Source organism: Abramis brama (genome assembly GCF_963993115.1).
Source record: "Abramis brama genome assembly, chromosome: 16".
NCBI classification, from domain to species: Eukaryota; Metazoa; Chordata; class Actinopteri; order Cypriniformes; family Leuciscidae; genus Abramis; species Abramis brama.
The window spans coordinates 23,467,882-23,492,062 of NC_139978.1; the positions used below are offsets into that span (position 1 = coordinate 23,467,882).

Below are 24,181 nucleotides of genomic sequence, written 5' to 3' on the forward strand. Positions count from 1 at the left end.
ATATCCTAGAGATTATCAAGTATAAAGCAAACATTCATGGAACAGATATTCTAAGAGACCTCCACAATAAAGGAAGACACTAAATCTCATCTGTCTCTAAGAATCTGCTTCTGTATTAGTTGGCTGTATAGCACGGAATGACAAAGATTAATGTGGGGGAAAGGATGTCACTAAAGCCCTTAAATCTCACCACAAGGCTGCGTGGCGGAGCACAAGATTACTACAGCTGAGTAAGAGCTTTACTTAACACCATGAAACAAATCAGTGTAACTGAGTGGGACTGACAGGAAGAATCATTCTTCATTTCTTAACATTCTCTATGAAGATAAACAAAGAGAACTTGTTCAAGCTGCTGTACTCATGTTACAGGCAGCAGATTCAATGGAGTGCAACAACATACTATATTATTATACATTCATCACAATTTTAATTTTTTTTTTTTGTTTTTTTTTTTGTTATAGCTAAAATTATTTATTTGACAAAAATCCCCCCAAAAAATCTCAATGTGTAGATCACAGCGTTTAATGTGCCTTTTTCACGAGTGTACACATACATAGGGAACTGTTAGAGTACAGGAGAGTGAAAGAGAGATTTCACTTATTATGAGTATAATACAATGGTTAAGCGTATGAAATCTTCCCAAATCTGCAGCTCCTGCTGAAAGATTATGTGGAGGTATTGCAACAGAATAAATACATTACAGCACAGTCTGTGTTCAGATTACATAAACTCATATTTGCCAGGGCCTTCAGGGACACATTGTGCCCATCACACGGAGCTCGATCCGAAGGGACTCTTAAGTTAAGATCTCTCTGCTTTTAGATCAATTTTAGAGGTACAATCATCCGTTTGCCCTTCAACCCAATGGAGACTTTTCAGGACAGCTTCACTTTATAACCAAATAAACTTTATCTTTAAAGAGTCATTTTATCTTACATAAAGAATTATATTGATAATTATTATATTATATTATATTATATTATATTATATTATATTATATTATATTATATTATATTATATTATATTATATTATATTATATTACATTATTTAAACAAAATATCTGTTCAATGGAACACAGAAAAAATGGGCTGTCAAAATCAGACATAAATTAGGGGCTTTACAGAACAACATTTTAAAAACCCGTGAGTCTGTCACTCACTGTTTTAATTTGTGTCAAATTAAATACAGCAGCTCAGGTCTATTGATGGTAAATTTCATTGTTGAGTTTCTCGTAACAGTGCCACATGTTCGTGCATCTGCACAATGGGCTCCATTAATCCTGCAATTAGTGGGATAATTATCTTGTAAATCCACAGGAATCTTAGCCATCAGTCAGAATACTTGGCGGCTTATTGCACAACAATCAATAACGTGTTGGCTGTGATCCTCAGTCATCACAAACTTGCAGACAGCTAAATGTCATGCTTGAGAGTGATGCATGCTGGGAAGGTACAGAAATATAGGGGACTCATTCTCCCTCATATACAGTATGCTGCACACATAGTCAAGAGTAACACAATTCTACTCTTTCTCATGGCATTAGTGGACACAGCGATTGCATAATCAAACTAGTCATTATGTGAGGGGGTGGAGTCTACAGTCACGGGTAACAGCAGGAGAAAATCATCTGGGCCGGTTCTTAAGAACATGCAACTTTTAGCAGACAACCATCTGCTATTGTCAGCGAGAGAAAGATCAGAATGAAAATTAAAACGTGGACAGATAGACAGGGATATACAGGTTATTGGGAGGTTAAAAATTATTTAACAAATGCTATCTGAACCACCTAAATCCACCAAATTGCCTATTCTTTATATGCCCTGGGATTGACATCTGGCCAATATCTTGTTCCAGACGTAAAGAAAACTCTCATTATATGGATGCTGTGGTTTAAAGGAACACACCTTTATGTTTTATTTCGAACACTGCCATAAGAAGCAAATGATCTTTCAGGGTAAACAAAACACATGCAGACATGCACCGACTCCTAGGCATGATTCCTCGCTGATCCTGTTGCCTTTGAGACACTCCCTGTTTCATGTTCCCTGGGTGCATTTGCTGCAGTGACTTCCCACCTATTTTTCATTATTCAAGCCTAGTTATAAATAAATAAAGACCGCAGTCCACGAAAAACACAGGCAAGAAACAGGACATTTGATCCTGCATTGAATGAAACCACCAGGACACAGTGTCAGTCTGTTTGAACGGTTAAATAAGACACCTTCTGCCCTCACAGGGGGTCATTTAAACACATGCGAGCTGCTTATGTGCAGAAGCATCTGCATATTACTAAACAACATTTATATAGAACCTTAAAGGGTTCTGTCAGGCGTTTCATGCAGGCCTACAGATTTTATATAACCTTCTTCCCATCATGGGATCATTTCATGGATTTAGTTTTAATTACATTTTATGACTTAAACAGCTCGTACACATACTTTATCACTATAGATTATTTTTTAAATAATCAGTTAAACAAGTATTATGCAGTTATTTAAGACATTTCTCTCAGAGTCAATAACAGCAGGGTTCTATAGAATCCCAAATTAACCTTTTTTCTAAGAGCGTATGAAAGCTGCAGACGGCATCGGAGGATAGATGGCTGGGTTATTACATTAGCCTGATTGAATGCTGCTGTACTGGAGAGAAATGATGTGGGTTTTTTTTTTTTTTTTTTGGCCTGAAATGGCTCGTAAATCTTCTGTCATGAGCAAATGTATTTCCTATGTAACATCTCACTTATCTCAGCCTCAGGCCAGGAGAAAATTCTGCTTTCCATAATCAAAAAATTTGATTTGGTAAGCCTTGCAGCCACAGTCAAATTACTGGACCAATCAGAAGAAACAGAGGGAAAGGTAGGGAAAGCACTGAAAGTGTGTTTATACTGTCTGCCTGTGTGTCGGTAACATGTCAGATGAAGGATGACGTATTTTCGTAGGCCAAAACCCAGAATCCAGTTAGTATTTTATGACTTCCGATTCCACCCTCCTGCAGTCAATGGGTTTTTTGAATGGGTTTTTGGTTAAATGTCGAACTGAACTGATCTACTCACTAGTCCGCACTTACAGCCTCATCGTGTTTATAATCACGCTCTTGCAAACTATGTTCTAACTCAAACTTTCAGGGAAAACATTTTTAAAGTAAAAACCGAAAGAGTTGTCAGAAGCTTAATGGTGACGTTTAAGTCATGGAGTAGTGGAGTAGTTTGTTTTACAGCCTACTTTTTATTTCTTGTATTTTGGCTTCAAAATTAATGAATTAAACTTGTGTTCATTTGTGAAGAGTGTCATGATGAACACGTGTAAGAATCATAAACTTGTGTTGGTCACAGAGCTTATTTTCTGCAATGATCCAAAAGCCAGAGGAAAAATCCTAAACTTCTCCTTACCAGAATTCCAATGCTACACTGTCTGCCATCTTTCAGTGCTATAATTTACCATAAACACTGAAAACAAAAGCTTTGGCTCAGAAATATACTCTTCATGCTGACCTAGAGAGCGTTAGCCTGAGACTCATTAAGGGAAATGTTTATTTTCACATATGCTTGCAGTGCAACCACTGACTGAAGAAGAGATGAGTGGGAGAGTGAACTATGTCTAGCAGTGTGCCTCTCAGTAAAAATATTTTGGCAGTGTGTCTTTGAAGCAGCATACTCAGTCTCTTACCAGTGATAACAGCTAGGTCCAAAAACCAGGTGCAAAATCTCTCCAGCTGCTCAAACAAATCTTAGTTATTAGTTGAGGATGGGAGAGACTTCCAGTCGGTGCTGACTAAAGAGCCCTCATAGCGCTGTTCATCCAGAAAACTGATGCATGTGTGTCTCACAAAATTCATCTTGGCACAAACTCAGACTTTTTGGATTTTTGAAGTTTGCCATAAGCAGTGAACTTTGAAGAAGATGAAGAGAAAGTGCTATATGCATATAAAATGCACATGAGCCATTAAGCATTAGCTGCTCCTTGGGTTCTTAAGTGCACTTTGAACTAATATGAAGCCACAGATTTAAGAGATTTTGAGTAAGACAGGCTTTAAACGAATACCTCTTAGAGGAGCTGGCAAAGCCACAAGCATATAAGAGTGCAAATCCATTAATCCACTAAAGAAAGACAAAATCCCTGCAGTTATATACTGAAGTAATAAGATAATTCTGAATCATTTAGCTGCTCTTTGACTGAGCTATCTCCATGGAAGCTGGAAGAAAATACTGCAGATGGGGAACTGCCTTTATGAATAAAACACCTGCTCCTCTATTGTTACCTTTGTCAGTTTTACGTCTAATTATGTTATAAATAACCAGCATTTGTCTGGTGAATTTAAGAGTTATGTGTTATTCACATTGCCTTGACTGTTGTTGCTCAGCATTGACTGTTGTTGGAAAGCAACAAGCTCATTTAACAAAAATATATATTCGCTCCTAAAGAAATATCAAAGATTTATCTAATAACTGATATTTCTTTATACTGCAAATGATTTTCCATAAAATAACCTACTTAATAATATCAATAATTAATAAATGAAAACATCCTGAAAACAAGATAAATTTAATTGAGAAGAAAAATTGTTTAAGATAATATAGACTTTATTTTCAGAGAATACTACCGTTCAAAAGTTTGGGGTCAGTAAGATTTTTAAGTTTTTAAGAAAGTATTCTTTTATTCAGCAAAGCAAAACGCATTAAATTGATCAAAAGTGACATTAATTTTAGAAAAGACACAGATTTTTTTAAATCACAGTTTCCATAAAAATCAGATGATTGCTGAAGGATCATGTGACACTGAAGACTGAAGTAATGACTTTTCGTTAACCCTCTTTTTGGTTTAACATGTTTTTAGCTTTTAGTATGCTTAAAACAAGAAAACATTGCAAATATAGGGAGAAAAGAATGTGATACCATTATTTATTTCAAAGTTTTGTGAATGTTTAGATATTTTACTGAAAGTAAGACAAAAATACTCATTCATTAAACAGTGAAAATGCTTTTTGCAGTGCTCTTAGATGTGAATCTATCCTATTTATCTCTTTTACTGACCCTTTCACTCAGGTTTGACTGTTTCTATACAACGACTGATATCAAATGCACCTGCCGGCGCGGCAACCAAAGTATGTGTTTACCATCTGCATGTGTTGACCAGGTGGGGCACAGACATTGACTACAGCTCTGTTTACCATTGTGGAGACAACACAGGGATCGATTTGTCTACTAGCAAGCATTTCAAGCTATTGTTAGAGGGATGAGTAATTGTTGGAGAACGAGAACAGAAAAGGAAAGGCAATCTCTCTCAGTTCAATATATTTCAATGCTAATTTATAATTAATCTGTGAGCATTCTTTATTGTGAATTGCAATTTTTTTGTTGCTTTCTGCCTCTTTCTCACTGTATCTGTTGTTTTCCTCCCTGGTAAACCCCAGCTAAGCAGACATCCCAACAACAATAAGAGGGTGGGCAACCCAACTGCCACGGCTCATGTAAAACCACAACAGTTGCCAGGCAACAGTTGCCTCCACAGCAGGAGCAGAAGTCCAATTGAACATTAATGATTCTGAGCACAAACACACTGGACTGCTGGCGTCTGCTAGATATTTTACTATGGTTAATTACGCAAGAAAGTGACTGCAAAAACACACTACACTCAGAATTCTTCAGTTCATCTGGGCTAATGATGAGGCTAATGGAGGCTCAATCTCAGGCCCAATCTGGAGCCTGTAGATCCTTGTGAATCTGTGCAGTGTCACCTTCAGATTTCAAGTCGTTTAATTCTAGCATGAGCGGCTCCTGTCTGTCCATGTCCATGTATGGTTTTTGTTTGGCATCCAATTTATCTTGTTGGTTGTTCACACTTCAGCAGTGATAATAATTTAAGATGTATCCTGCTGGCAGTTTTCCCTTGCACTCAACCCTGGTCTGGTAACAGCTAACAGACACAATTTTTGGTCTGTCATAGTCTTGGGTTCATGAAACATATTAAATCTAAAATTATATTTTCCCATGTAAAAAAAAACTGTCATTCCAAACCTGTATGACTTTCCTCTGTGGAACACAAAATAATGTTTCAAATGTTTTTGTCAAATGTTTTTGAAAGTAAATGGGGTCCAAACCAACATGATTATGCTTCTAATTAAAGGATTGTAGAGTATATATTGATTGATGAGATGTAAGAGTAGGCCAAATTATACATAAATTATGCATCAGATGAACATAACACAAAAGGAGATATTTTGAAAATGTCTTTTTTATCCATATAATGAAAGTCAATGAGGTCCAAAACAACATGATTGGTCCCCAGTGACTTTCATCGTATGGGGAAAAAAACTCCTTTTGAGTTCTGTTCACCTAATGCATGTATAATTTGGCTTGATCTAACACCTCTTTTTAGTTATAATCAATATAGACTCTACAATCCTTTAATGGGAAGCACTCTGTCTTAATAAATCTTTGCGCATTTGGGAAGGTTTAGATAATGGGAGATAGATTTATTGAGGATTATATGGATTCATCCTTTAGTGCTGCAACATCTCCAGCCCACCTACTGTGATCACCTTTGTTCTCCGGCGCTGAGATTTATGGAACAGTTCACAAACTCCCACTGGAGAGAGAAAAGTGCGACAGAAAAAGAGCCTGATGCTGTTTTGCAGGTCTTCGGTGTCAATGGTTAGCGCAAGAACATGAATTTTGCAAACATTCTCTCATCCAATTGGACACAATAACCCTCCAAATCAACCAGAGTCATGCTATTCGGATATAAACTAATACAGAACATGTCAGCAGAGAAGACAGAAGCAGAAGCAGGGCAATCTCAGTATCAGTAGAGTTAAAATATCAGAATCAGATATCAGTAAGAGCTAGCAAATTAGTCACTCACTGCGGCTCTATTCTGGGAAGTTGTGGAATTATTTATGCCATTTTTAGTTAGCATGATGCGTTCAGAGACTTTTACTCATAGGAAGTTGTTTTGAGAGGAATTCTGTTAAAGACAAAAGGAGAAAGGCAATTAATTAAAGACCGGACTAATGCAATTACGTATGCGAGAGTGCAATTACAAACCTGCAGGAGCATCAGTGTCAGCTTGTCGTCTACTCTCCTGGGTTTTCATGGAAGAGAATTACATTTACTCCCTTGCGTAAGAGATTATTGCTTGATGTTTGTATGACAAATTTATTTTGATATTTATCTTTTACTATGTGTATCATATCTAATGGCTCTAATATTGATAATATAATACAATTTTAGCTTACATAAAACATAAAAGTAATAAAGGAAATACATAAACTGTAGTGTTAGGTCTGTCTGTCAGTATAACATTAGTCAAGCTCGCATCAGCTGACTCTCAAATGATCCACATCTACCTATAGGAATACAACGCCTATCACAGCAACCCTATATATAAGGTCCATTCAGGATTATCAGCAGCTTTATCACTTGCTCAGGAACTAATTACCCTCCACCATCCCCAGCTCCTCCTTTCGTCCAGTCAGGACTTGGCCTATACCTCTTCAAATCTGAGTCATTTCTTGAATTATGTTAAATTAAATTAATGTCATTAAGAACATTAATGATATCATTAATGATAATAAATAAATAAATAGGCCTAGTTGGCAGCTTTCTCGTTGACTAACCGAAAAACATCTGACTTATTTGATTTTTGTTTTGTTTGTTTTTTTGTTTCCTGCCCGTTATGATTTTGACCTGGAATTATATTTTCCTTTTTTTTTATTAAAGAAAAAAATTAATTATTTTAAATGAAATAGCCTACATGTGCTCACAAATGTTACAATCAAATGTAGCCTACTCAAAACGAGAACACGCCGCCACTAGCCAGTGAGCCTGTAAGATGGACCTCGGATGCTTCGCCAATGCGGACACAGACTCCGTTGTGTGTGTGTGTGTGTGTGTGTGTGTGCGTGCGCAGGTCTGCTCATGCGCCCATGAGGAGATGCTGCTGCTGCTGATGATGATGATCAGAGGTGTGTGCGCTGCGGCGGGCTTATTTACACCCGTTCAGGCACACTGCATCAAAGAAAAACTCTGGTGCTCCATAGGAAATGGACTTTCTAAAGGGATTCATGTGTCTCTGCGGTGATACATCTCGAGGTTAGTAGCCTACTGAGATATGGCGTTAAGTGAGTCTATTTCTTTACGTAATCTTATTCCTGCCCATGTTATTCTCTATCGGTGTGTGTGCCAAAATGTTCGCTCTGCACCCGAGCTGGAAACGTTTTATTTTCAGTCTCTCTTAAGACTAGGCTACACGTCTACACCTCTTCCTAGTCGTTTCCGTTGTTTATTTATTTAAATGGGAAAGACGTGTCACACTGCTGTGATGTGAAACGGGTGAAAAGAGACAATGTTTTTCTTTGAAATGACATTTTTAGGCACAACAGGATGCAGGTAGGATATATTATATTTATGCAGTTTTTTTTTTTTTTTGTAGGCTAGCCTACTGTGTATTTTTTTTTTTTTTTTTTTATCCCATTAAAATCACGGGTTTTACTGTGTGCATACGTTGGTAAATGGTGCAATGCTACACCATGTTGAGTCCGGAGAGGCCATAAAACAGAAATCTTAACATTTACAACGAGTTTTGCCTGGGAGCGTTTGTCAAATTAGCCTTTTTATTTGCATGACAAAGTAAAAATGTGAACAAATAAATAAACGAATTGCTGTTTAGATTCCGCCATGTGCGCCTATACTCAGTCAAAATAGATCAGAGCTTGTTTGTAAACCTATGCGCATGCATTAGGTTGAGCGCGCGCTTGTCCTGACAATACTGTTCACATTCATTCATTTTACCTTAATTAACCCGTTCGGCCCCGAAGTATGTTCCAAGGAACACAAAACAAGACCGTGCTTTATATCTATTTAAAAACCTTGTTGGAAAATCCTAGTTGCTGTTCATTATAGGGCAAGCTAGCTCCTTGACAAGCTACCATGTAACAAGCATAGTTTTACTACCTTATGACCAGATGGTAGCTGGTTTGTAGCTATGCCAGCTTGGAGCAGTTAATGACGAGCTTAACCAGATAACATGTTCTAAAAGCCCAGTTACCAACATTAACGCAGCCATAGAGCCAAAAAAAAAAAAAAAAAAAGAAGAAGAAGAAGAAGAAGAAAGATAATGATCACGCATGCTTTGATAGTTACATTTAATGGACATGTTGGATATGGTTCTGAAAGGTTCAGGGATCATAAAATATCATAAAATAAAATTCATTTTCTATTGAAATTAAATAGGCCTATATTAAATACATTGACATTCAAAACGGTATAAAATTTGATTTTATATAAATAAAACTTAATGTTGATTTTAAATTTCTTTAAAAAAAAAAAAATCTTAATAACTAGCACAGAAACAAAATAAATGTCACTAACATGGCCAAGCATGTTACATGGATGGTTCATTTGGATGGTCCTCTCAAACCTTCACCTTTTGGGTGACCAGCTCACAGTGCCACACCACCCACATCTTTGGCATGTTTCCAGAGAGACATACAAGTCGAATGTTAGTGCATAAACAGTGTAATTCAGTAGCTTACGTCTGCTGCTTTTTATTTATCTTTTTTACAGGCAAAGTTTTTGAATACAAAAGACCCATTGAAGACCCAATGGGATATCACAATGAACATCAAATGAAAGAATTCAGAGAAAATTATTTAAAGTCTTATTTAAAAATAGTAGTTTAAAAATATGTTCATAAATTAGTTAAACATATACTTAATAACAATTAAAAAATTCTTTGATCTGATTTCTAAATGACGAAAAGAAAAGAAAATACTAAATTGAAATGGGCACTGGGTCTGAACAGGTTAACATTTTGAGGCAATTCTGTTTTTAAAAAAGTAAACATTCTTGTTTCTTTTTTTTCTTCTAGCTCTAAATTTGCCTTATCAGTCCCACAGGCTGTTCTTCCAAACAGTGTGGAAAGGATTTAAACAGCCGCATTACTGAAGAGGATTTTATGACTTATGCAACATCTGCATTTTAACTGCGTGTCAGAAATGCCCCCTTCTATTAAGTGGTGCATCAGGCGGGCTGTCTGCTTGTCCTTTATTCTTGCACTGATCCCCAGGACCAGAGGATCGACGCTGAATTGTCACAAAATGTGCATATGCGCCAGTAACATTGTCAGCTGCTCCAAGATGAACCTGACGATGATTCCATCCGACCTGCCCAGCTACACGGCCGTGCTTGACATTAGTTTTAATGAGATAACTGGACTGCGCGCACAATGGACCAAGCACAAACTCCCCGAACTCCACAACCTCTTGCTCAGCCACAACGGTTTGTCGTTCCTCTCTTCGGAGGCGTTCGTATTCGTAAAGCAACTGCGCTACTTGGATCTGTCGTCAAATAATCTGCGACAGCTAGACGAGTTCATTTTCGAGCCACTGATACATCTGGAGGTTCTGCTGCTCTACAACAATCACATCTCGCAGATCGACCGCACAGCCTTCTTGGGCCTCAGCAGCCTGCAGAAACTCTACCTGAGCCAGAACCAGGTGTCCCGCTTCCCCCTGGAGCTCGTCAAGGACAAGAACCGACTGGACAAGCTGAGTCTGTTGGACTTGTCTTCCAATCGGATCAAAGTTCTCCCCATTCATGACCTCCAGGTGCTGCCGGCCTGGCTCAAGAACGGGCTGTACTTCCACAACAACTCCCTCATCTGCGACTGCGAGCTGTACAGTTTGATGGCTCACTGGTATATCCGAAGACTCAATTCTGCACTGGACTTCAAGGACGACCACACCTGTGTTTATCCCGGCCCGGATAAACGGGTGCTGCGTTTGTTCGATCTCAACATTCATATGAACTGCAGCACGTTTAAAGAAACCGACGAAGAAGCTTATTTGGAGCAGAAGCTCATCCTTGGCTGTGACACCCGACATCGGGACATGTTAAAGACCTGGATGCTACCTGGAAATGTAGTGTTATCTCCTGGCAATAACCACAGCGCTGTGGTTCTCCCAGACGGCAGCCTAGAGATAAAATCAGTACGACCTGAGGACTCAGGTGTGTACACTTGCTTCGCCGTGAGTGAATACCTCAACGAAACGCTCTACGTGGTGGTCAAAGTCTACAACTTCACCCTAAATGGAAACGGTGACAGCCTCAACACTGCTTACACCACTTTGGTGGGCTGCTTGGCTAGCGTGGTCCTGGTTCTTATCTATCTGTACCTGACGCCCTGTCGCTGCTTCTGCTGTCCCGACCAGGGCAAATCGAAGAACAATAATGAAGACAGTATCCACTCCTCCATGCTCAGCGTCACCCCCACGCATGACGATATGGCAACCAAAGCAGAGCTCAACAGGCATGTGGCCTTCATAGACCCAAAGGACCTGCAGGGACAGAACGGAAAAGTGAATCCTAATGGAGAGGAAGAGGTAGATGAGGAGGCCATGCAAGGAAAAGGAAAGCGGAAGAAATCGGTGGCAGACTCAATTAGTTCGGTCTTTTCTGATACTCCCATTGTAGTCTGAGGGAGGATGTGTATTTTTGGCTGGAGACAGTTCATTGTTGTGACTTTCTCGGACAAAGAGACTGAAGTACACTTTGCCATCCTCAGTGTTTGGCTGTTTCTGCAAAACCTTTCCAGCATTTTAATCTGTAGCACTTAAGTATATACTGTGAAAAGGTCTTGCCATATTAGTGGAATCTAAACTTGGAGTGTTTAGATGTTTCTGTGAGTTTAGGCCGACTAAGTGTGACTAGAGATAGTCTTGGTAAACATCACATGCAATCTGCAATTTCCCAATGATCAAGCTAGGAAGCTAGATTGAGAAACATTACAACATTAAGACATCCACTATATAATCACGTCATAAGCATGAGCTTTGCAGACTGCTAATGTCAAGAAGAATATAGCATAGAATGAAGCCCTTGTAGCTAATCATATTTACCACCTTTTATAACTGACTGACCTTTCCAGTTTATGTAAGCCATACACAGTTGGTCATTGCAGGGGGAAAGCAATACACTATTGCATTTGATAGTACAGTCTCAAGAAAAAGATGGAAAAGTATCTGTTTCTATGGAACATTGTTAGTGTTTTTTGAATGAAAGAGTTGAACTGTGAACTGACTGAATCAGTTCCCTATGTAAACAGGAAATATAATTAGCTAACTAATTACTGATATATTGCTTTGGAAAAATAAAATCCTTGTCAAACTGGATTAGCTGGTTGAATCTAGACTCTTTCCATCCAATTTAATTAAAAAAAAAAATTATGTAATTATCAGATTTTTTTATCTTTACATTTAAGTTTTTGATTCCAATCACAAAATTGTAAGAACTTACCCAAGATTTCTTATCTATATCAAACTATATGTAAATACAGTACCAATATTATTTAATTTTGGCTACCTCTCGAATAAAAATGCAGAATCTCGCATGACACCCAGAGAGTGACATATAATGCTAATGCAATCTTTTAATAGAATGGCGTGTCCCATCTGCTTGCATTCTCATATCTAAAGCTATAATGATTTGAGCCTGGATTCATCAGCCAAACAGTTTGGGACACTCAGACCTCTTCTCACTCTGCGTTTATTTGCACTTGTGGTGGTTGGAGTTAGTGCTGAGTCATCCATTGTCAGAATGGACGTCATTTTTTTTTTTTTTTTTGAGCCCTTGAAGCACCGATGTAATATTCATCACATAAAAGCCAAATGCTGAGGGATTTTTTCATTATTATCATTATTTTTTTTTTTATCTTGAACCATTTGAATACGTTTTCTTAATGAATTAAAATCAAGGGTGAACTCAGGTCAAAATGTTGTGATTAGTCAATCCCGCTCATGTTCTGGTATTCTAAATTATTACTTCAGGCATACAGCAGTGATCTCTCAAAGACCAATATTATATTTGCATAAACAATGCCATAGGAATCTAAATGAGAATGATATGAATCATAATGTAATGCATAAAGCTTGTCTGCTGTGCTCAAGGAAGATGTGTGTAGATCCAATCCATATGCATTTCGATTACAACATTATTGTCCTGATGGACTTGAAAGCCATGTTAAGGCTGTTCCAGAACACTGGGATGTAGGCAGTGATGTCATAGAGGAAGTTAGAGAAACATACGTGGATTTAGAACGTCCAGCGCTGTGCACACCTAGAACCCTTAATTCTGGGAATTCCGCTTCCATTCTTCTGTTCCTGGAATGAAATCAGACACATCTCACGTGTTAACCATAACCACTTTATAACATTGTTTGGTTGGGTTCAGCAGGAGCAGTCTTAGTTTCCTCCGACCTCTTTCCCCAGTAACATCGTAATTACATCCTGTTTTGCGAGCGAGGGAGTGGGTGAAGCTATTAAATGTTTGATAGGTGGATGAACTCACAAACAGTATTATCTCAGGGAGAGGGAATGACAGATAATAGCAGCTATGGCAGACTGCAGTCATGGGCAGTTACGGTCTCTTACACGTCTCTCCAGCTGCAATCCAAAATTAGTGTTGAGGGGAGGGAAAGGCCTTACCATCACAAGCTCTGTGGGAGGAGGCCTGAGATCTCTGCGGTGTGCGCTTGCGAAGAGACAGGAAAGCCAAGTGCTCTCGCTAAAACCACATCCAGCAGCTTTTCGCCCCGTCTTGTGTGTGTGTTCCTCTGAAGTGTGTCCTTGGCTATTTCGCTTCGAGCAGAGTTCTTGTGAAAGACCACTGTTCATTACTCAGCATTTGACAGTACATCTGTGCTTTTTGTATGGGTAAACAGTGTTTGTTTTTACAGTGTTTATGATTGTGTCATTTTAGGTAGCTTTTTTCCCCCCTTGAGGTTCCAAAGAGACTGAATTCCTTGTTCTTCTGTGTATTGTTGTTCATATACAGTTGTCTAGATTCCACTTGTGACTATAGGATATTGGTAAACCTATTTTAATGACACTGACTGTAAAGGTTTTTTTTCTGTCATGTATTTTGAAATCTGATCATCTATTTGTCTAATATATGTTATTTAGGCACGTAAATTGAGATTTTTTTTAGTGTCAGTAAATTAAATCTCAATGTATCGAGTACCAAAACTTTACATTCATTGTTGCATTAATTGTTTAAATTTCAATTTCAAAGTCAACGTGAATTGCCGTTCGCAACCCATTTTACTTTTGTAATCAGATGTATTTCCAAGTGAAACGTGATATTCAACAAGAAAAAAACAATTTAGGGTGGGAAATTGATTGGATTGTGAAAAGTGGCCGTTTATAAAAGAGAATGGAGCCAGACTGAATGCAGTTTTTCTGAAAAAATTGCCTAAATAGCTCTTTGGCTATTGGTTAAGATTATCCATTGGCCAATATTTCACAGTGACATCTGTGAAAAAAGTTGTTTCAGAGGAAGTTCAAGTTTGAGCAAAGAGTTTTTTCCTTTATTAAAAAAATAACCAATAGATCATGCAAAATTAAACAAGAAATGTGCGTTAAGAAAGTAAAAAGGGTGAATTTTGATTTCATGTTGACTTGTAGCCTCTCAGAATGTCAAGATGGATAATATTAGAAGTATAATTGCGCTAATGCTGACTCTCAAAACTGTGCAAAATTAGCTTTAGTACAACTGTTCACACCAAGGACGATAACTATAATTGTATAATTGTTCTAATTCTTTGAGAATACTGGAATCAAGATCACAACAATAACGACAACGACACAGTGGAATGATATCTTTGGAATCACTTTCAGATTTTTTTTTTCTCTCAATTTGATGAACGATAAAAACATTGACAGCCAATCAGAATCCGTCGTGGGGGGGGGGGGTTGATATAGTTATTGTTCTTGGTGTAAACGGGCCTTAAACTTGGTACTCTTAGTACTAGAGACTAGATCAAGTCCCTTCTGTCCTATGCTAACATATAGAATCTTAAAACTCTAAATTAACAGAATTCAAAACGAGTAACTACATCAATGGCATTTGATGCTAGTTTTGTGAAAGTAAGCTATATTTGAGTACATAAAAAAGAGACAAACCAACACAAATCTACCAGAATCACAGTAATGCAGACATATCTGTACCAATTCTTATAAGCAAGCATCCTGATATACTTAGATTTTGCAAAAAAAACTAAAAACTGTGAATCCTAAATGGTTTGAGATCTAAAGTCTCAGCCATCATTACTAGTCTCTGAGAGCGAGAACAGAAACGTTGTCAGGTCCAGTATTAGAGCTAGAGGCATTGTCGTAAAAGCTTATTTAGTCTGAATGTCAAAAACGAGACTGATGAGTGCCGGGTGGCGTGTATTCCTGAAAACTCAAACTGATTCTGGATCAGCAGTCCACATAGACATATACCTGTGAGAAGTATTATTTATCAATAATATAAAAGTGAATAAAAATGAAATTGACTGTTTTTGCCTGTTTTTATGCTTTCCGTTTAAGCAGACATTCAGAAACATGTTAGTTTACTGTACATTTAGCCAACACTATTTATCCAATGCATTTTGTAGTTGCAGGAACCATTAGCTTACACAATATCCACATTATATACAGAATCTTTGACGAGGGATCAGCTAAATGTATACATACAGGACTATGTATTATTGAGATGGTTACATGAATGAACTACTCTGAATTAAACACTTGCCCTGAAGGTGGGATGAGATGAACTTCGTGTCAGGCGTCCCACAAATACTGACTTTTTACTAAAAAATAAAAAAAGAGAAAACATTCACGTTGAAGTAAAAGCCCACTGTCATCCACCGCAACAACAAAATGTTGACCCTTTGGCATATTTGTGTAAAATGGGGGCATCTAAGTTTTTAGTGTCATCTAGTGGTGAGATGAAGCAGCTCAATTCATTAGGACCAAGACAACAGAAACACATTGGCATATTTATTTCAGAGTCTGACAGTCCGTTTAGCAGCATAAACAAGGTCGTGAGGTATTTATATATTAATTTGCAGGTCATTCACCAATTCATTCACTCACATAGAAATTCAGTATACAAAATACAGACACACACATACATGCATGCATACAGATACGTCCTCCTACATGAACTTCAGACACTTTCACCATCCTGTGCATAAAGTCTGTGGCAAATGCATGGCAGTAAGCCTGTGCTTCTGGAGGAGTTTAAGGCAGACTCCCTCAGTGAAGAAGCTTTGGCTGTTGGGAGAAAAGAAGAGCAGATGGTCAGGAAAAGGATCTAAATTCAGAGGCGAGACTCAACCACTGTGCTGAATTAAACCATGATGATTCATCTTAACAGACTATCAATCTGTGACTTCCAATACTTCTTGTTCTCTCTACCACGGTGTATTTTTATCCTTGCAGTGTTGGAAAAAGTAAGCTTAGCCAGTTTTCTTCAACAACTTTAAAGAAATTTAACGGAAATTTAACGGATGCTAATGCTAACGGAGAGATTTATGTGTCTACCAAGAGCTTGAGCTTCCTGACCACTATACATTGGCACTATTAAAACACATGCTACAACCACTTAAAGGTACACTCTGTATTTGTCATCATTGAAGTGTTTGACTAAAGAAATCAATAGTTATTTTAAAATCATGTGCACTCACATTATGAATCATATTAATTTGGGTAATTGACAAAAATATTTCCATTTCCATTACCATTACTTCAGTTTTTCACTGCATGCACAGTAAATATGATAAATAAATACAGATAATTAATAAATATTTTACATAAAATGTTGTTTAAAGTACCGCTAAGAAAGATATTCTTCTTTTATGTTCAGCAGAAGAAAGAAACTCATACAGGTTTGGAACAAATTGAGGATGAGTAAATGTTGACAGAATTTTCATTTTTGGGTTTCATTTTTTCATCAAGCTTTGTCAAATATTATTCAAGGAAACTAAGTAAACTATTCAAGTAAACTACTTTTCTATTCATACTTTTAAGACATGTTTTTTTTTTGTTTTTTATTAGAGATTCTTATGAGCTATTAAAACTAGGGAAGGCTGTATCTCCATATTTCTCCCAAAATTACGTGATGAAATTAAGACATACAGAGAAAGTAGATAATTGATAATGTCAGTGTAATTACTGAATGCACCTTCAGTTAAACATTTAGGCTTTTAAACTACTGATAAATGTGATAAACATACCGTTTGTCCAGCCAGTTTCTTTGGCAGACTGTTGGAGGTTGATCCTGGTCTGCCATCCCCACCCCAGGACACCAGGCTGGAGTGAGTCTGGGAGAAAGAGGAGAGGACATTGGGTTTAGGGGCATATGAAGTGTTTTTGGGGGGAGAGGCACCGCTGGTCTTACGTTTCCTGCCAGGCCCTTTATGCTCATTCCCAACAGCCCTTTGACTGAGTCCTGAGACCCCTCCCTTATCAGACTCTGGGGAGGGAGAAGGGGAGATGTGGGCAGGACTTTGCTTAAGCAGCCCTTTCATTTCAGGAGGGCGTGTTTTGCTGCCAGGTGAGAGAGCACCATTGAACGGGCCATGGGGTGAAGAAATCGCATTTCTGGTCAAGGAGGACTGGCGGTCTCTGTGGTGGGGGAGAAACAGGATTTTTGACTCTCCAGGCAAGCCTTTGTCCTCTTTGGGAGATTTTTGCCGTTTACTGGCTGTAGGACTCTCCTGAAGCTCCCTGAAACTCGCCTGCAAAGCCTGTTTGCTGGTCCGACCCGCAGGGTTACGTTGCCGGCCGGGGCCTGAGGGCATCTGGGCTTTCGTTGGAAGTCTGGAGGCGGCTGTTAGGTTAGTGGGCTGTGATTGTCCTGAGGTGCTTGTCCTGAGAGTAGAGGCGCTGCGGACGGGTACCGAGCCGCATGTGGCATCATGGGAATTATAAGTGTTTGTGGTGACTAGGGGTTGATGAGAGCATAGTTCTGACACCTGAGGGAGTTTCCTGCAGATAAAAGATTTTACTTACAACAAAGAAAATTCACAGGAAAAAGAACATTCCTGAACACATAATTAAACAGTTTAAATAAAACTAAAAAATGAAAGCTATATGGAAATACTAGGGAAATATTAAGCACATAAAATGAATACAATTAAAATGATAAAAAATAAAAGCTAATTCAAAACATTAATAAATAATATAATAAGTATTTATTTACAGTTTTTTTTTCTAGAAATGTATTTGCAATGAAAAAATGATGGTAACACTTTACTATAAGGTTATATTAGTTAACATTAATTAAAATGAACTAACAATAAAAAGTCATTCTAAAGCATGTTAATTCCAACATTTCCTAATAAATTATTAAAATTAAAAGTTGTATCTGTTAATTGATGATCCTAAACTAACATGAACTAACAATGAACAGTTGTATTTTTATTAACTTTTATTAACGTTAACAAAGATTAACAAATGCTGTTGATCTCATAACATTATTTATGCAATTGTAATTGCAGTGTAAATGCATCCATGGCTCCTCTGCATTACAGTCTGTGTAAATAATATCTAATGCCATTCAGAGTCAGCGTCTGCACATCCCACATCTGCAGTGCGAAGATGGAAAATGCCCCAGGAAATATCACCTCTTTATGGAAAAGTTTGTTTCTGTTGCTGTCAACATTGGCTTTGGAAGATACATTAAAAATGCAGTTTGCTTCTGTGTACGGATCTACAATGCATGGCATAAAATGTGGCTAATAGTGGATAATTTGACGCGCTTCTGTGTCAAAATGTCTGTTATCAGCGGATTCTGTTCATGTGTGCCCAGACATTTGAGAAATCCCGACCAGCTGATGTTTTACGGCCATGTCCGTAATAAAGAGTAGGTCTATGTATGGTCAACCTATACATACAGTTAGGGTGATATTACAGGACATAAACCGTGATATAAGATTTTGGCCATATTGCCCATCTCCAAGTCATTTATTTCCTGCGTGACCTGTAAAGTCACGTCCACAAACCTCTTGCGTATTGTTTGGTCACACCACAAGGTGTCACTGTGGCCTCAAAGCTTCAGCACTGCCACTCTGAGCTCGATTGCTATGTCTGAGGTAAAACACGCCCCCCTCATTAGCATACAGAGCAATAAATGAATAAATAAATAAATGTATAAATAAATAAATGTAGACATAAATACATACATACATAAATAAATGTGAAAATAAATGAAAGTGGAAATAAATGCATAAATAAATAAATGAAAAAATAAATAAATGTGGAAAAATATATAATTATACATAAATAGGGAAATAAAAGTATAAATAGTCATTTATTTTTGTTTTTTTTACATTTCTTTGCATATTTCTTTATGCATTTATTCATTTTTAATTTCTGCAGGTTTGGTCCTACATATTTTCCCGTGCCTATAGTCATGTGTCAGTTGCGTCTTCCTTCTCCGTGATCACAGGTTTGAGTCCTTTCAATGTAAAAGTCTTCTCTACTGTCTGACTCACTCAAAGACAGTCTATTGGCGAAATAATGTAATGTAACTTCTGTTGCTGTTTACGGTCAGGGACTATTTTTTCCAGCGGAAGGAAGGCTTTTAGTGATTTTACTTCATGAAAGTTGCATAGATACATATTTTTCGGCTTTAATATTTGTATTGTGTGGTATCGAGGTGTGTATTGTGTGTATCGAGGCTAGTGCTTACAGCCTCTCATACCTTATTGCTTACTTAACTAATGGGACCTTATTGTAAAGTGTTACCAAAATGACATTGAATTAAATAAGGAAAATAACAAAAGAAGAAGGATTTCTCGGATTTTCTCGGCTCGGTGTTGAAAACACACAAAATAAGAATTATGAATGTCACAAGGGCATCAGCCTGATGTTATAAAGCATCTTACTTCCACAGATAAGTGCTGAGGTGTTGCTCCATCATGACACTGAAAGCTGACCGCAGGTGGAGCAGCCTTCGGTCGAACGCTAAGACACTACGGCCAAGTACACGTGCCCCGAAGGTGCAAAGCTGGGTAAAACGTAAGAGAGGGGACAAACATGGGTTCATTTTTCTCCAAATGTGATATTATGAAATGAACCTATGCATTTTGTGTAACATTTGTTATCAACATCCTCTTACATTAAGATTTTGCGGGATTTGTAGCAGTTTAAAAAAACTGCTTAAATGTAGATATGAAGGGAAAGACTTACACCCAGGGGCTTGGGGTGCAAGGTACTAGCTGGCAGATGAGCAAATTCCTCACAGTTCTCCCCATCACTCTCCTCACTGGAGAGACCAGCTGAGAGAGATTCCACCTGCATTTCCTCAGAGCGCATCACATCCTTCATCTCTACAACACCCTCTGATGGATTCACGGACCTGTAAACACACACGTTCAGATAAATGTCCTGTCCAGTCTCCATTCACTGAAATTCACTTTCTTGCTCATTTTACCAGGTACACTGGAATATTTTTAACCACATGAAGCAGCAGAAGTACAGACCTGAGAATAGAAGAGTTAGTCACTTGGCTTTTGTAGTGCAGAGGCCCAATCTGATATGCAGGGGTCTCATGGTGGAGAGAGCCTCCATCAGACACCTCTCTGGACAGAGGGGGGCGCTCTCGAGGCTTTGAGCTCATCTTCAGCTCCATCACAAGTTGGTCAAAGGGTTTATGCCTCCCTACAACCTGCCGTCGTTGATGGATGGAGTGAATCTGCGGCAGAGGAAATAAAATAGAAATGACAGCTAGAGTTGAAAGCAAAAGCACTCAAATACGTATGTTAGTGTGCTTTTTTCTGTATATTGACTATATGCTCACATTACAGGTCAGCAGTCTGGTGCACAGCTTCTTTCTCTCAGGATCCATCACCCCACAGTGCTTGTCAAAGTCACATTCTTTCTCTGAAATAAACAAATTGGTTTCAACAAGAGGAATCAACGTTTCAACCAAAGCAACCACTGTAACCAAGTAGATTTGAAATGTTTAGAACAAGTAAAATACAGTCAGGGTATGTTTTAACACTGAATGAATAATAATTTATGCATCAATATAACAATACATACTAATGAAAAAATATTCTGTCTACATACACTACCTTTGAAAAGTCTGGGGTCAGTATTTTATTTTTATTTTATTTTTTGAAAGAAATTGTTCATTTTATTCAGCAAGGACACAATTAATTTATAATGTGACATTTATAATGTTACAAAAAGCTGTTTTTTACTTTCGATTTATCAATTTTTCCACAAACATATTAAGCAGCACAACTGTTTTCAACATTGATAAAAAATAAGAAATGTTTCTTGAGCATCAAATCAGCATATTAGAATGATTTCTGAAGTACCATGTGACACTAAAGACTGGAGTAATGATGCTGAAAATTCAGCTTTTCTATCAAGAAGAATACATCATCTTTTTTAAAATATTTTTAAATAGAAAATGGTTATTTTAAATTGTATTAATATTACTGTTTTTGCTTTGATCAAATGAAATCAGCCCATGTGAGCATAAAAACATGAAAAAAAACCCCTTTTGATTGGTAGTGCATATTTTTACTAAAATATTTTAATTAAAACTTAATGTTTCATGATCATTCCATGAACATTTTTGAGTGGTGACAAACGATAATTAATTTACAAGGAATATATATAAGCAGATTCTGAATCAATTTAAATGGAGCATTTGAACAGATTCACAGAACTAGCGTAATTAAAACTCAATTTTGCTACTGAAGTTTAAATCGGAAAAAAAAGAATATTATGGGTTGCATCAAAGACGTACTAAGGACTTTCTTGTAGGTTCTGCTGTATGTTTTTGGTCCGTGCAGGTAAGCGTGTGAATCCAAACTCTTCTGGATTGGTTTCTCGGCTGATGGAGGTGCTTTTTTTGGTGGGGTGGGCAAATGTGGAGGTGATGGAGGGGTTCCATGGGAAATTTTATCCACATGCTGAAGACTGGAATATAAACGAGATGACACTGAAATAAACAGTGGATGTGTAATATCAAGTTAAACTGAACTTCACTCCTTCTCACCTGGGTCCCTCACGCTGTGGTTTGGAACGTCTCTGGTGCGGAGAATGAGGTGGTGGGACTCGTGGGGGTCCAGCCCCCTGGTGCCTGCTGTCTTGACCCTCACGGGGGCTGCAGTGTTGGGAGGGGGGTGTCCCATGTTGGGGTCGGTCAGGAGAGCAGTTTGATGGCGTACCGTAGAGCTTGCTGAAGGGGCCATGCCGTCGCTCACAATGCTTCTCAAAAGCCTGTGGCTTCACGACCTGCCCACAGTGGCTGCACACCACCAGAAAGAAGTCATCATGTGCTGGGCAGTGGCCATATATCGACATGTCTGTGAGGGGAAGAACATTTTTCTTTTTTAAGCATGGCAAGATTTTACTTTGAATGTCAAGATCTTGTCATTCGTCATCAATGCAATCTGTTAATCACAAGCCTAACAAACTCTTCCTCACCTTCTTTCTTGAGAGTCATAGTTTCCATCCGTTTCTTCACATTTTTGCTGCACTCTTCCAGAGAGGACCCTAAAAGAGGCAGTGAAACAAACAGACCATCAAAGCAGGAAATGAAACCTCAAAATACATTTGAATTAAGCGTCTCCTCTCTGGTCAGCAGTTCTAAACTCCAGATGGATGGATGGATTTGATTTGATGAATTTGAACCGGTTTTAACCAGTCTATGATTTTTACACTTTAAAAAATGTGTTTCTGTCCTGTTTACCAGCATTAAAATGTCTCTGCCTTCACAGAGAGATCATTGGTACTGTACTATCATACTTCATATTCAGTCATATTATTTATCTGACTGCACTGACGCAATCAGATGACGTTTTGAAACCCAGTGTTGACGTGGGTGTGGTGACATTGGTTTAGCCTACATGTTTGTTGGTATACATCTTTTCCAAGCCATTTTTGTAGCGATTTAATAAGTAGAATTATTTTAATACAACATTATTCAGCTCCAACTGTAACATGTTAAGATGGGCAATTGGACTTCCAAGGTGGGCTGTACAACTGTGAAAGTGGTTGAGGTCAAGCTCGGGATGGGGTCATTCCTGTGCTGTTCTCTTGAAAGTTTGCTGAGGTCCCCCAATTGAGAACCACTGCCTTATACACATCTATCAAATATCAAAGCAACAGTGCTGAATGTTCCCATTTCTAATGGCCACAGCTCAATGCATCCATTAATGTGGGTCATTTCCATTATATAAACCATATACATGAGAAATGCCATTCTTATATTTTTTAATCAGCTGATCAGTGCGACAGATGATGAGAGACCATCTCAGTGTTCTATACGTAGAAGTAATGTAAAGAAAAGTGAGAGCAAGGGCAGTTTGATGTGAAGATGCAACTGACACCGTTACTGGCAATAGCAAAAGGAAATATCAGCCCAGCGTTTCATCATGATACTAACACTGCATGTGAATAATGATATGTTCTCGCGGCGACGAGAACAACTATAAATCTGGAAATGTGAAAATGGATTAAGAGGTTTATTTATCTTGATAGTTTAGTGGCCAGAGACTCGTCTCCACCTTCACTTCCCGTCGCGCTGGCTGTCAGATTCACATTAGATGACATACTGAGCCGCATCTTCTGTCTTTAAACCTCAAACCAACACGACAACATATAAAATCAATTCAGACACATTACAATCACATTTTCAAGAATATACATTTTAGGAAAGGAATATTCAACGGCTAAACGGAGCGCTAGGACCTGGGAGATTTTCCGAAAGTACCGTGTCGGGCTGCAACACGTTCGGCGCTAGGACCCGGCGGGGCCTTTGTTTGGGTCGTGGTGGCCGGGGTTTGCTCTTTTCAAACAAATCCATTTCCTGTGCTCCCTCGAAGCGATTATAACCGAAAGTATTGAAAGCTCGACGTTGTTTTACTCACCGTCCAATGTAGATACGTTCGCTTTGTCGATCCAAGCGGTCCAGCTTTGCCCTACAAAGTCAAGGATGGAAATTCGCCGATCTAGGGCAGCCATTACCGTTTTAGCGCGTGCACGACCCGCCACCATCACGACGGGAGCGCAATGCGACGTCATCTTGCGCGCTCACGGCGGATTACCGTAGCGATGGGAAGTCGGCTCATCATTTCAGTTAGTTGGTTTCAAAGAACGACGTCCCAAACAATATCACACGCAGGCTCATATTGCTTTTGCTGTTAACTTTATTGCTTCGTATGCGTGCTGTTAAAACTGTCATACAATCAAGTTATATAGCCTACATAGAACAGTTGATTAATCGCAGCGCATTAAGGCACTTGTTCTGTTACAAGGAAATGTTTCCATATTCAAATTAGCCATGGTTGATTAAATATGCACATATTTGTATGGATTTCAAATACAGGCATCTGA

At 38.3% G+C, this 24,181-nt stretch overlaps 2 protein-coding genes across 3 annotated transcripts; one reads left to right on the forward strand and one right to left on the reverse strand.

The window, feature by feature from the left end:
* Positions 1 to 7,926: 7,926 nt before the first annotated feature.
* On the forward strand, positions 7,927 to 13,802 carry amigo1 (adhesion molecule with Ig-like domain 1). Of its 2 annotated transcripts, none has more exons than XM_084087338.1 (2): positions 7,927 to 8,090; positions 9,868 to 13,802. In XM_084087338.1, the coding sequence occupies exon 2, from the start codon at positions 9,962 to 9,964 to the stop codon at positions 11,474 to 11,476; it is 1,515 nt and encodes a 504-aa protein (XP_083943464.1). In that variant the 5' UTR covers positions 7,927 to 8,090; positions 9,868 to 9,961; the 3' UTR covers positions 11,477 to 13,802. The 2 variants fall into 2 exon arrangements, with proteins under 2 accessions (XP_083943464.1, XP_083943463.1); XM_084087337.1 differs by lacking the exon at positions 7,927 to 8,090 and adding an exon at positions 8,314 to 8,387 and having other exon boundaries at positions 9,868 to 12,203.
* A 2,002-nt stretch (positions 13,803 to 15,804) lies between these two features.
* atxn7l2b (ataxin 7-like 2b) lies at positions 15,805 to 23,884 on the reverse strand. The gene is made up of 10 exons (XM_084087336.1): positions 23,716 to 23,884; positions 22,271 to 22,339; positions 21,840 to 22,149; positions 21,588 to 21,760; positions 20,625 to 20,707; positions 20,308 to 20,519; positions 20,015 to 20,183; positions 19,711 to 19,832; positions 17,056 to 17,809; positions 15,805 to 16,093 (listed from the first exon to the last, which is right to left on the reverse strand). The coding sequence occupies exons 1-10, from the start codon at positions 23,867 to 23,869 to the stop codon at positions 16,076 to 16,078; spliced, it is 2,064 nt and encodes a 687-aa protein (XP_083943462.1). The 5' UTR covers positions 23,870 to 23,884; the 3' UTR covers positions 15,805 to 16,075.
* Positions 23,885 to 24,181: the final 297 nt, after the last annotated feature.

Bases quoted from the DNA above. Each gene is read 5' to 3' on its own strand.
- atxn7l2b (XM_084087336.1), bottom strand. From the start codon at position 23,869: ATGACGTCGCATTGCGCTCCCGTCGTGATGGTGGCGGGTCGTGCACGC. The intron at 22,150-22,270 runs GTGAGGAAGAGT...TTCCCCTCACAG, and splicing joins TATGACTCTCAAGAAAGAAG to ACATGTCGATATATGGCCAC. The intron at 20,520-20,624 runs GTGAGCATATAG...CCTCTGCCGCAG, and splicing joins CCAGACTGCTGACCTGTAAT to ATTCACTCCATCCATCAACG.
- amigo1 (XM_084087338.1), top strand. From the start codon at position 9,962: ATGCAACATCTGCATTTTAACTGCGTGTCAGAAATGCCCCCTTCTATT.